At 32.3% G+C, this 13,501-nt stretch overlaps 1 protein-coding gene across 1 annotated transcript; it reads right to left on the reverse strand.

The window, feature by feature from the left end:
• Nucleotides 1–6,905: 6,905 nt before the first annotated feature.
• LOC148206161 (uncharacterized) lies at nucleotides 6,906–11,256 on the reverse strand. Its single transcript, XM_088106944.1, has 3 exons — nucleotides 11,190–11,256; nucleotides 7,310–8,763; nucleotides 6,906–7,229 (listed from the first exon to the last, which is right to left on the reverse strand). The coding sequence occupies exons 1-3, from the start codon at nucleotides 11,254–11,256 to the stop codon at nucleotides 6,906–6,908; spliced, it is 1,845 nt and encodes a 614-aa protein (XP_087963070.1).
• Between the last annotated feature and the right edge of the window lie 2,245 nt (nucleotides 11,257–13,501).

Here is a 13,501-nt window from a genome sequence, read left to right on the forward strand (position 1 = left end):
CAAAATTTTATCAAATGGATGTTAAAATTATTTCTATAAGTGGTGACTTAGAACGAGGAAATATATATGAATTGACTTAAGGGCTTTATAGAATTAAGAAAAGAAAATAAAGTATGTAAATTTGTTATTTTTATGTAGTTTAACGCAAACATCAATGCAATGAAATAAAAAAATTGATCAAGTTATTATTTCATCTTAATAATAATGATAAACATCTATATATAAAACAATAGGATAATTATACTATTTTATATTAATATATAAAGTAGCAATATATATATATATTGTAAGAGATGTGAAATATTTATTATCTAGTAATTTTGATATTTAGACAGATGTGAAACATTTAGTATAGGTATTAAGCTTATGAAGAAAAATAATAATAATAATATTTTAATTTATCCTTTATTTATTCATATCTTTATTGTATAGTTTTTTTAGCATTTCACACTTATCACATGAAAGAATTGGTAGAAGATGACATGCAGATATGAACATGGAACACCTAAAGGCATATACGATGGGGACATCTTTCAGTCTTTTCGCTAATGTTTTTGAACTACCAAGATTCAAAACTGTCTCAAAACGTGTTCTCACCAATTCATTTCTTTGCTTCTACTTCTGGACAAAACATCACATGTGCCTTCGTTTTTCGGAAAATATAGAACAAAAATAATTTGGAAATGTTTCTTCAACTTAATAATAATAATAATAATAATAATAATAATAATTATTATTATTATTATTATAACAATGTTTATTCGACACTCACTCGTCATCATTTGCTAATTCTCTAACTTTTCTATATTTGATATTTGACATAAATTTAAACTGTAAGATGTCTACTTTTTCACACGCATATAATCTTCCTGATCACAAGGTGGAATTGCTTTTTGCCATCTCTAGAGATTACATCGTTTGTATTATTTTATTGAGCAAAATAGGTTTTGCCTCAATGTTGTCGTTGAATTTCAGTGAATGTAAAAGCGACATATTTTATTATACATTTAATTTGGACTGTTTACCAATACAAAGGGAGTTGGGAGACATATTTTGCACATGATTTGGTGTAAATGGGTTATCCGTGGAAAGATATGTTAAAAGGGTTTGATCCCTTGTACCATGTTAAATAAATTTTCTTTTTGTCACTAAAAAAGTTTATTTGTTTTAACAGAAAATAATGTCAATGAAAACAACAACGATTTTCTAAAAGATTCATAATTATACTAATGAGTTACTATTAATATGCACATAAAGAGTTATTTTCTCAAACTCGGTAATCCGAACCTCCCAAAATTACTTAATGTTTTATTGATGATAGAACAAAGGAACGCACGTATTTTGTATTACATTATTCATGGAATTTATTATTTGATTAAGTATTATTTTCTCTATATGTTGCTTCGCTTTTTCAATTTCACATATGTAAAAATATTATTTTCATTCAATTTGAAACTAACACGTTTTTCATTCTTACGAGAGAATGAAAATAACGGTAAAAAATATCCCTTAAAGTGCCAAAAAAAAACTAAGAAGACAAAAGATAATCATTTCATAAATTTGAAAGATTAAACTAGAGCCAAATTTAAAAGATTAAAAAGCATTAAAATCTTGCTAATTTTTTTTTTATATATATTTGTATTTCTCCTCCTCATCGTGTATACATTTTAAGAGTGCGAAACTGTTTTTATCCCTTAAAAAAATAAGTATAAATAGGAGTGGCAATGTGATTCAATCTGATGCGTTTTGATATAATTTGCATTTGATATATCAAAAATATATTATGGCATATTGACAAGTATGATACTTGTGTTTAATAAATTAGTCTGTCTCGCATAATTATGGGTTTACAAATTTGGGGATAGACCCGTACAACTTAAAATATAGCAAAAAATATTTAAAATTTCACTTTTCTAATTTTAAATTTGATTATTTTATAAAAACAAATTTTTACTTCAAATATAACAATAAAAAAAAGAAATTTAAAGACTATAACAAATAAACAAAATATAAAGTGAACAATGAAGTAAACTCCAGGTTTTTACTTAAAAATATATGACTGAGATGAAATAATGAATGAAAATAATTAATTATACCCATCATACAAACTATACTACACAAAAATAATGAATGAAAATAATTATTTATTCTTCATTTGCCTCTTGATTTACTTACTATTTTATTTTCGCTCTTCCACTCTTATTCACATGTTGTTTTTGTTTAAAAAAAATAAATTAAATAGAAACTCATTATATTTTTTTCTCATTTTTCGCCTGCTTTGTTTCATTCTAAAAAAATAAGTAACTCTTTCTTGTCCAACTTAATACTAGAATATGAATTTCATTTTTTTTAAGTCATAAGTTTTTTGTATAGTAATGTTTTATAAACTTAAAGGTAAAAGATAATTATTGGATGTTTTTTCATATAATGATTTTAATGGTGACTTTATTATCATAGTTTTTCCTTTTAATAATGATGTCCTTTAATATTTAATCAGATTTTGATTGTTTATATTTTAGTCTTCAATTTTTTCTAAATAGGTATACTTACGAAGAATAAAATAAATAAATTTAATTTTTAAAAGTGATAAAAAGGGAGAGTATTTAAAGATGAAAACAAGTGTGAGCCAAAAAAAGAGGAAAAGGGTGGATTGTGATGGTGGGAAAAAGGGTAGCAGGTATACACTAACACAGCCAACAAGGAAACCGTAAGGCATGCCATCATCTTCAACATCAACTATAACAGGGTTTTCCACAACCAAGACAACACATTGTGTACAATGTAACCCCTCCTGTCACATTGTAACGGAACCACCTCAGTACCAGAAAAAAACAAGGAATCTTGTATCTTCTATAAACATTATAGAGAAAAAGGAGGATGAGAAATCTGGTATAGCAAGACATTCAGCCATATAATCCACACTGCATTAAAAGAAGTACCATCTATTGTCTGCCAGATAACACATCAATATGTTTCACAAACACCTCATCACTTTTGAGTTATTGATCTATTGTACAACCCTATAGACAGATGCTTCAGTCTTCAACAGTACGCACCTAGACATGTTCCCCCTTGTTTTCCTCCCAACCAACTTTCCAAACCTCCTAAATTCATTCAAGCTCAAATCTTATACTAGTCTCCTGTATTTCACATCTTCTTCTCAACTTGTATATTGTAATAGTATCGATAAGGTTAATCAATACATCTAATATATTTTCTGTTTTAAAACTTCAAAATACTATTATGATTTTATTTTTAAAAAGCGTTTTGAAGAATTGAAGAAATAAGATATTAAGTTATGCTTTATTTTAAATGATGTGAGACTCTTAACTAACAAATATTATCTTACATTTTTAGAAACAAAAAATGATTAAGCTACATTTTTAAGTACTCATATTACACACTCATTTCACTGAAAAAATCTTAATTATACTTCTTGGCGTATGTTTAGATGAACGTTTATATAATTGACCTTACAAAAATTAATTGCGAATGAAATAATTCATCTTTTGATATTTTCACTTTAAAAGAATATCTATAAGTACACAATTTTTAGATCACAATAATAGTTATCTCGTTCAACTAAAAATCCATTTTCATCTAATTGTCATCTAAGTGTTAATAGATACTTTCATATAAATATGCTATGAAAGTATATTATATCTTTTTAATACCCAAAGCATGTAAAGAATATACCTTTATCATTTAATATACTTGAAGTTTACTTCATCACTTCCATTTTTTCTCTCTAAATTATTGAAATATTCACTAATAAAAAAATGAATATTAACTTGCATATTTAACATCAGTTTCGTTGCAACCGAAGCATAAAATGACGTAGTGGTATTTTTGTAATTATCGCAAATATATATACCTCAGTTCAAAAAGAAAAGCAGCATAAAAGGGCCTATAACTTCAGTTTTATAAACAATTAAGGTCAAATTCCACTACAAATTTGACTTTTCAGTTGACTTGTTTTCGAAATAGGCCTATGATCTTGGTTGTTTAGAGAACCAAGGCAATAAAGTCACTATGCTTCAATTATGTCGTGAACCGAGATATAAAATAACTGAAAATATTATTTTTATTTTTTTTATAGAGGCTTTAGGAAGCGGTTCTTAATAAAACCAAGCTCATAGAGCCCTTATTGTTTCAATTAATAAAATAACCGAGGTAATAACATATGTTTCTAGGGTTAAATTTCGCGAAGTAATAGAGCCTCTTGCACATTATTTTTCTACATTTTCTCTGTCACGTCGCTCAACACTTCTTCCATTTTTCTTCATTTTAAGTTGATTAAATACTTAGGTATGATTTTCTTTCGTTTTGACCAATTAGTTTTGTGCATGTACACTCTTTGGATAGGCACTTTGTGATGGTCGTTTCGTTTTTTATGTTTTCTTTTGGTTGTTTATTTTTCATACACCATGTACATCAACACATAGGTATAGGTTACTAAGAATAATGTCAAATGAACTTAAAATGACTTGAAAACTTACTAGAATGACAAAAAAATCATGAAAAACCCTAAAAAAATTTAAGCTCAAAATTCAAAGTGTAAATATTTTAAATATTTTTGAAAAGTTTAAAAAACATAAAATAAATTTTCGAAAATTAGAAAACAACGTTTTTTTTGGAAAATATGAAAGGATTTGCTAGCATGGTATCATAAATTTTTTTCTACCCCAAATCGATATATAATAAAGCGAAAACTATCAACTAGAGTGAAAGTTAGGGTCGTTTAAAGATCTAGAATCCAAATAATTTTTAAAGTTCAGATTCACCCAAAATAAGGGTTCCTGAGGATTTTCTCGTAAAATAGGAGTTTCAAAGAGTGGTCAAAAGAAACTTTTTTCAAAAATAATAACCATAGCTATCAAAACCAAAATCACAAGTAAATAGTTATATACAAGACTATATTTCTATGTTGTGGATATTTTTTTATTGTTTTTTTGTTTCTGAGATATGGAATGTTTACAGAAATAGAACACTCATTTTAAAAAAGAAAAACAAACTTTAAACAGCAATTGTGATAAAAAGCGAGGCAAAAAATGGTCTATTGCCTCGGTTCTAAACCCAACTGAGGAGATAGATTCTTTAATTAATGGGTTAAATATGTTTTTAGTCCCTGAACTATCAAGCGTTTTTATTTTTCGTCCCTATTTCAAACTTTTCACGATTAGATCCCTGTCCTTAAGGAAACCATTATTTTTGGTCCTCCAATACAAACGGCGTTAAAATTCGGGTGATGTGGCTAACGTATAGGCACGTGGGATGACAGCTATCGTTTGTAACATTTGCCACGTGTTAAAACATTTTAAATGGAAATTGATTAGTGATTAAATGAGCTGACGGAGATAAGGGATTGGATCTTCTTAAGTGAATCAAAGACGAGGGTCATCTTCTTCAAAAGGTTTCGGTGATAAGCACATAATTTCAGCTGGGAAGAAGGTTTCAGTGAACCGCAAAAGGTTGGATTTCATCTTCTTCAACATTGGCGTAAATGGTCACGTAAGTTGATTTTCGTCTTTCGTTTCGTCTGAATGGATGGATTTGGGATATAGGGTTTTTGTTGGGAGTAGTCGAAGTTGATTTACTTTGGAAATTACTGTATCAGGGAAATGGAAGCTGACAGAGGAGGAAATGGTTGCACGCGAAGGAGTATTGGTTCTGGAATGTCCCAAACATGTGGATCCTCCTCTGACTTAGCTACAAGAAATTGTGGTTGTGGGGAAAGATTGTTGCTGTTGAAGGCAACTACATTGAAGAACAAAGGGAGACTGTTTTATAGATGTAGAAATTGGGCAGTAAGTGAGAAAATGTTTTACTTATTGTGATGAAGTTTGTATTCGTGATTTGTAATTTCTTTTGCAGAGTAATTCAAGTTGTAACTACTTTGAATGGGTTGATGAAGGAGACTCGAAAATTGAAGGAAGCTTACAAAGGAGGAGTGAAGAAGTTGAAGTCTGTAATGAAAATGTTGTCTTGGATCTAAGGAAGAAGAAGGACAAGTTGAAGAGGAAATTAGAGCAAGAGAGAAAAAAGTTCAAAATGATGTTGGTCTTGTTTGTATTGTCATTATGGGCATTAACAGTGATGTTTTGTTTTATGTTTGTGCTGAAGATAAATTGTAATTAGATTGGTAATGTTGTGTTGTGGATGTACTTTCAAGTTTTAAATTGAATAAAATGTTGTGTTCTGTTATGTGATTATAGTTGTTATTTTAAATCAAAGAGTTTTATAGCATAGTTTATAAAAATCAGTTACACCCAAAATGTCAACTAGTAAAAGCATTATAGTGGTATGCGTAATTGAACCAGTAAAAGCATTATAAAAATGAAGTCTTGAACCAGTAAAAGCATTATAAAAATGAAGTTGCCAAGACATGTGAATGAAGTCTTGAACCAGTAAAAGCATTATAAAGAATGACCAAGTATCATTGGATGTGGATGGTTTATATAAAAATGTGACAAAAATACTTATAACATCAGAAAGCACAATGTGACAGCAGAAAGCACCAGTGTTGAACCAGCTGAAAAAGATGCATAAGCTACTTATAACATCAATCTTGCAAGATTATTATGAGATGCCAACACCCTACTGCTTTGAAAAAAACTAATCCAACAAGAAGAGTAAAATGTCATCCAAGTTAATGCATTGCATTCAACAAAACAACACAAGAAATTACAGAAGTGGTCCCCCAGCAGTTTAATTAACACAAGAAGTGGTCCCCCAGCAGTTTAATTAACACAAGAAGTGGTCCCCTAGTACTTTAATTAACATTGGATGTGGTACACTATATGACAAACAAGTTGTCCAAAAAATACTGTGCCCATTACAAATGGTCTCCCGAAGTGGGTCCCAACCAGTTAAAGCATTATAGCATTAAAAAAAGTCTATGGATGTCAAGTGCAACTGGCTTGAGACCCTAGAAATTGTGCAGCCAATCTTGAGGATGTTCTTCTTCCCCCTTGACGCATATGTGCAGCCCCTCTAAGTTGTGATGTTCTTTGACCTTGTGAGGTTGATGCAGATGGTTCAGCAGCCGTTGCAGTTCTTCTTGCAGATCCTCCCCTTGCAGTTGATGCAGATCTTCCCCTTGCAGTTGATGCAGATCTTCCCCTTGCAGTTGATAAAGATCCTCCCCTTCCACCTGATGCACTTCTTGTTGCAGATTCTGTCCTTCCAGTTGTTGCAGATCCTCCCATTGCAGATGTGCCTCTTGTGTCCTGTGACAGGCTTAAGGTAGTTAGATTTGACATAAATATAAATAAATGAACTTGTAAATAACATGTTCAGGAGGAAATACCTTGCTTTTCACAAATCTGTCTACCAATACTTGTGCAATCCATTGCATACTTGCACTTTTGTTACTAAAAACCCTTCCACACTTGTGACGTCCAACGAGAGTTTTCACTCTAAAAGTTTCCCTTCCTCCTACCTTGCTTGCCATAATTACAAAACCACATCCCTTTTTACAAACTGCCCTCACTCTCTTCAAATCATTCTTAACAAACTTCACTTCTTTGCCATTTAATACGCTATGCTCCTGTAGGGCACTTTTAAAATCTTTCAATGACTTAAACTCCATCCCCAATGTAAATTTGAAACTCTTAGTCATTTCATCTGCTCTGTACTTTGGAAACTTCCTCCTATTATCACTAATAGCCTCATCACTATCCACATTTGAAGACAATTCATCAGTATTGTAATCTTCATTTATCTCATGCTCATGGTGTCCAACATCTTCGTTAACCATAAATGACCCCTCACCACCACCGTTTCTTCTCCTCACACTTTTCTTCCTCTTTTTCATTGTATTCCACCTCTCTAAAACAGGATTAATATTTCTTCTTTCTTCCTCCACCCTCTGATCCTCCATCCCAAACCCATCATCATCATTTTCCATTCTGTTCTCTTCACTATCATCCACATTTTCCATCACTTCTTCCTCAACCACATTGCCCTCTTCCTTACCCCTCTGTACATATTCGTCCTCAACGTTCCCCTCTTCTTCTTCGTAATCCATTAGGACATCTTCTACTTCCACATTCCCCTCCACCTCACCAACATAACCATCTTCTTTATCAACTGTATCATCTTCTTCAGCCACATAAGCATCTTCTTTATCCACTACATCATCTTCTTCAGCCACATATGCATGTGCTTCACCAACATAACCATCTTCTTTATCCACTGCATCATCTTCTTCAGCCACATAAGCATGTAGTTCACCAGCATAACCAACTTCTTTATCCACTGCATGATCTTCTTCATCCACATAACCATCTGCTTCACCAACATAACCAACTTCTTCATCCACAATAGCATCTTCTTCAACAACATATGCATGTATATCTTCCACCTCTTCTTCCATATTTACCTCTTCCTCCGTCTCCTGTACTGCCTCTTCACCAAAACACAAAAACTTTACTTCATCTGGCTGACTAGGTTGTAGATGTTGGACATAGATTTCAACCTCATCATTATTTGCCTCTGCATAGTTAGCCAAGAACAGTGCTTCCCTGTCATCACTCAGTAATCTCAGGTTGTTCATTGCCTTTTGTTTTGCCCCCTTCCACCATAGCTTGAACTCTGCATCATACTTGAATTCTTTAACATATCCCACTGCTTCAAAGTAAGACCACCTGTCCGGATCAATTCCTTTTATAACATGTATTTCTCCTCCCACATATTCTATTCCCTTATTCTTCACGAACTTCCCCATGTGATGCAGAGAAAAATGAAAAACCATTGCTAATCCTACATTGTAAAATGCACATTTTACTCACACAATGCACAATAAGCAATGGAGTGACAGTAAACATAAACGAAAATAACAAAATTACCTTCTTCGAATCGCCTTCCTCACACACACAATGCAAACGAACACTGGAGCAACAAAGTTATCAACCCTAATCGCGACTCACGTTCAAGATAAAACAAAGTTATCAACCCTCGTCTTTGATTCACTTAAGAAGATCCAATCCCTTATCTCCGTCAGCTCATTTAATCACTAATCAATTTCCATTTAAAATGTTTTAACACGTGGCAAATGTTACAAACGATAGCTGTCATCCCACGTGCCTATACGTTAGCCACATCACCCGAATTTTAACGCCGTTTGTATTGGAGGACCAAAAATAATGGTTTCCTTAAGGACAGGGATCTAATCGTGAAAAGTTTGAAATAGAGACGAAAAATAAAAACGCTTGATAGTTCAGGGACTAAAAACATATTTAACCCTTAATTAATTAAATTTAAGGGTCTATGGTCTCAGTTGAAACTAGAACTGAGGCAATAGACTCGATTTTATTTTATTTTTTTGGTTTACTTTTTGAGTGTTTTTAACCGAGACAAAATCGTAACCTTTTTTGTTTTGGATTTTGAACCAAAGCCAAAAATTTTTCTTTTTACTTCGTCTGAATATATTTTAATTCTAAAACAGTTGCTATAACTTCAAAAAATCATTGTCGTATCCCTTTTATCAGTGAGGCTAACTATGCGATAACGAATAAGCTTTTCCTAAGCATTAAAAATGATATTTGTATACATATTTGGTGCATACATATGTAAGAGATGATAAAAGGAAAAGAAAAATATAATATATAAATGTAACATAAAAAGTAATAAAATGATAAATTAAAATATTATATTAATGTAATAATAATTATAAGTAGTTTCCACTTTTAAGGCTTCTAAACTGTACGGATATCAGTAATCTCAACTTCGTTAGTAATCGACATCCATAGTTAATGTTGTCTGTTTTTCATAATTCGACAATGACTTAACATCACAATAAATAAAGAGAAAACCAGAGCCAGGATTTGGGAGGGACAGAACTGATCTTGACAGTTCGTGATACCGACGAAGATGATGAAGAAGAGGAACATGGTTTGAATTAGCAATGGTGAGCTTTTATTTGAGGTATATATATTCCATTCACATTAATCAGTGTGCATGCACACCAATGCAATGACTTTCTGATCCATGGACCCATTAAAGTGAGAGTACTGTGGAAACAAACCCACATGGGTTTGTTTAGTAGAAATTGATCAATTTTTACCACAGGGTATGTTCTTGTACCTTACATGGCTTGTTGGCCTCAAAATTGATCCAAATCAACCATGACATTTCAATACAACCAAATAAAAGTATTTGTTCTTTATAAAAATTGATTATTTTAGATTAAGTGAAATCCCTCATTTTATGTGCCAATAATAATAATCATAAATGGCCACTACTTTGACGAAGAATAAATAAGAATTGAATAAGTCATTAGAATCAAATAAAAGTCCACATAACCCTTTAAAATTCAAATCAGTAACTAGACAATGAGATAAGATTTTAATGTAAGTGGACGTAAGTATGTGTTGAAATATGTCTCCATGTGGAGGAGTTATTATCAAGGTTTTGGTAGTTTTTATCTTTTGATTCATAATATAATCATATCATATCATGCTTTATTGTGATTGTAACCAAGTATCATATTGAAAATATAAGAAAAGATAAAAGATTTGTTGAGAATTATAATTTTAGGTGGTTAACAAAGAACAATAGATTGGTATAACAAGTAGTTAATAAAAGTGTTTTTATCACACAAGCTTGTTAAATCACTAAAAACTTTCATAATTATTCACAAAATTTTATTTGAAAAAAAAAGAATATGTTAGTAAAATTAAATTTATTGATAAATTGAAATTTTTATTACCAACAAATATCTCTGTCAATAAATTTTGTCAATGACTCACTTTGCCTCTTTAGTGACTCACTTTGCGTCTTTACCAATTTTTGCAAAATTCATCAATAACATATATTGATAATTAAAAGTCTTAAAATTCGTGAACAAAATTCATCTAATTTATATTCACTAGTAAAAAAAAGTTTTTTTAACGCGCTATATACACCTCGGTTTTACTGAAACCAAAGCGTATAAAAGCGTGGTGGCATTTTCGTAAATATTGAGTGGTTATATGCCTCGGTTATATATGAACCAATGGCTTTAGATGTTACTGTCTCGAGTAGAAGGCCAACTGAAGCATATAATATAAATTTTAAATGGTTTAGGCATCGGTTTAGTGTAACTGATAGGGTTTAGGCACCGGTTTTAATATAACTGAGGTAATACCCTTAGGTTAAAATAAAAAAACCAAATGTTTCTCTCTTGCACTCTCGCGATTCTCATTTGCCTCCCTCCGCCTCCGATTTCTCTTCTCCACCAAACCCCAGCATCAGGGCGCCACCATCACTATCCATTAGGGTCGCCGCAAGCACCGCCGTTCAACCACGCCGCCGACCGCTGCCGTTCCACGGTGCTCCACCTTATTTCTCTCATCTCCACGACGCTGCTTCCATCCGCATCAGCCATTCTCTCTATTTCGATTTCCTACGTCTTCATTCTCGAGAGAGGGATCTCCTCATCGCAAGCCTTTCATCGTCACGGTAAGCTTTTTGCACTCACAGAATCATCTTCATTTCCTCTATCCTTCATTTTCCACCGAAACATTCATAGATCTAAATCGTTCGTTAGGGTTTCTTCTCCTTTTCACCATTTCCCTTCGATTCCACCGATTAAAACCTTGTTTTCATCGTTAGAAACTTTTTCCACCAATTAAACTTTGATTTACACCGATCAATCGGTCCAAAATAACTTTCCTTCTTCTTCTAGGGTTTCTATCAAGTTTAATCCTCTGTTTCTTATTCTTCTTCGACTTGTTGTCATTTTCGTTGCACTATTGTCAGTCCAACAATATGTCATTGACAACCTTTGGATGTGTTCAATTATTTATTGTTGTTGTAGAGAGTTGTGTTGGAACCTACAATACAAAGATGTCATCAACGTCGAACACGATGGCAATTCTAGTAAGGTTGATGACCCTGCCAGTGGAACCACATGCGATGCCTTCCCAACTGTGGCAACAGTCAGACGAAGGTGTCCAGGAATCTAACAATTTTGAATGGTCAAAGATGATCCTGCTCTTGAATTCTAGTAATGCTTCTTTGTCCACCACGTGACATGGCTCCGAAATTGAGGTAAGAGATGAGAAAATGAGAAGCACCATTATGGTTGCTGCCATAGTTCAGAATGAGGAGCGTGATGTTTTGTCTAGTGAAGTATTCAATTTATTTGTTTTCTTGTGAGATAATCACCAAAATGGTGTATGAAAATGGCATTGGAGATATAATTGTTGATGCTTTGGATGCAGCATTTTGAAGAGAGGCATGTGCTTCTAACGACAACTTGGATTTTCCCTGACTTGGCTCTTTGGAAGCAAGTTCCTTTAGTTCAACAAAAAGAAGTTGGGATTTTACAATTATATATCTCATCACTGTAAGGCAATTTATGAAACTTTTTCAGTTCAAGATTTTGATAGTTGTTGCTGATTTTGATATTTTTTTATCATATAGATATTGATCTTATTAAGCCTATTGCTGACACTGCTATTATTGATTTCACTTCCAATGCTCTTGATTTAGTTTATTTTATTGATCATGATATACCTGCTGCTGTTTTTGATCCAAATGTTGATGTTGCTGATTGATATGATTTTTACACAGTTTTAATTGATAACAACGTTGCAGTAGCTGGTGAATTTCATGCTTCTGTTTCAGATCTTGATGTTGTTGATTTTATTACTGCCACTGCTGATTATGATTTTAATGCTTCTGGTTCTGATTTTTAATGTTCATTCTAAAGTCAATAATGTGGCAGCTATTGTTGTTGATTTTTCAAGTGCTGATTTTGCAATTGTTGGTCATTGCAGGCGAGGAAAAGATCCTTTGGATATGGTTTTGGCTTCTTCTAGAGAACTTGCACGACATGTTGAGAAGGAATTAAATGAGGCTGCACCTAGTGTACTTTATTTCATGCACAGAGATGCACAAAGATGAACATCAATTGTTTCTAAATTATTTCCATTTAAACGGCCTTGATGCTATTATAAAGAAGTTTCATTATTTAAATTTAATGATATCATGTTATGCTTTGTAAGTAGCTGTGCTTTAGAATTTGATTTTCTGACAAGAACCCAAGACAGAAAATAAAGAATGGAAAGGAGTGTTTTTATTGTTTGAATGAAAACGAACAGTACTAGGAAAAAGATCTCATGAACTCTAATGGTTTCATTATTTCCTATAATTAACACGTTGGTGAAAAAAAAAAGAAAAAAAGCCCTTCTATTGCCTTGGTTAAACTTCAAACCGAGGCATAAGACTCAACCACGAAAAAAAAAGTAAAAAGAGGAACACCATATAATGTTTCGGTTGCATTTGAACCGAGGCAAAAGCATACATTTTTTTGTCTCGATTCAGAACCGAGGCAAAAAGTGATAGACTTTTTACCTCGCCTGTATATGCCTCGGTTGCGGAACCGGTGTCTATAAGAGAAAATAACCGTTGTCGTTTCTCTTGACTACACTAGTGATTTCTTACTATTAGTAAATTTTTCAATCGATAAATGCATAAAAAGAATTGTAAAGTTTTTTGGCAAGTCTCTTGATAT

This window comes from Vigna umbellata, chromosome 1 (assembly GCF_029865625.1).
Source record: "Vigna umbellata cultivar VRB3 chromosome 1, Vumbellata_1.0, whole genome shotgun sequence".
Lineage (NCBI taxonomy): Eukaryota > Viridiplantae > Streptophyta > Magnoliopsida > Fabales > Fabaceae > Vigna > Vigna umbellata.

What these genes read in the sequence shown, in the direction of transcription:
- LOC148206161 (XM_088106944.1), bottom strand. Translation starts at nt 11,256, where the DNA reads ATGGATAGTGATGGTGGCGCCCTGATGCTGGGGTTTGGTGGAGAAGAG. An exon ending in GAAATCGGAGGCGGAGGGAG is followed by an intron (nt 8,764 to 11,189) that starts GCAAATGAGAAT and finishes TTTACAATGTAG; the next exon opens with GATTAGCAATGGTTTTTCAT. An exon ending in ACAGATTTGTGAAAAGCAAG is followed by an intron (nt 7,230 to 7,309) that starts GTATTTCCTCCT and finishes AGCCTGTCACAG; the next exon opens with GACACAAGAGGCACATCTGC.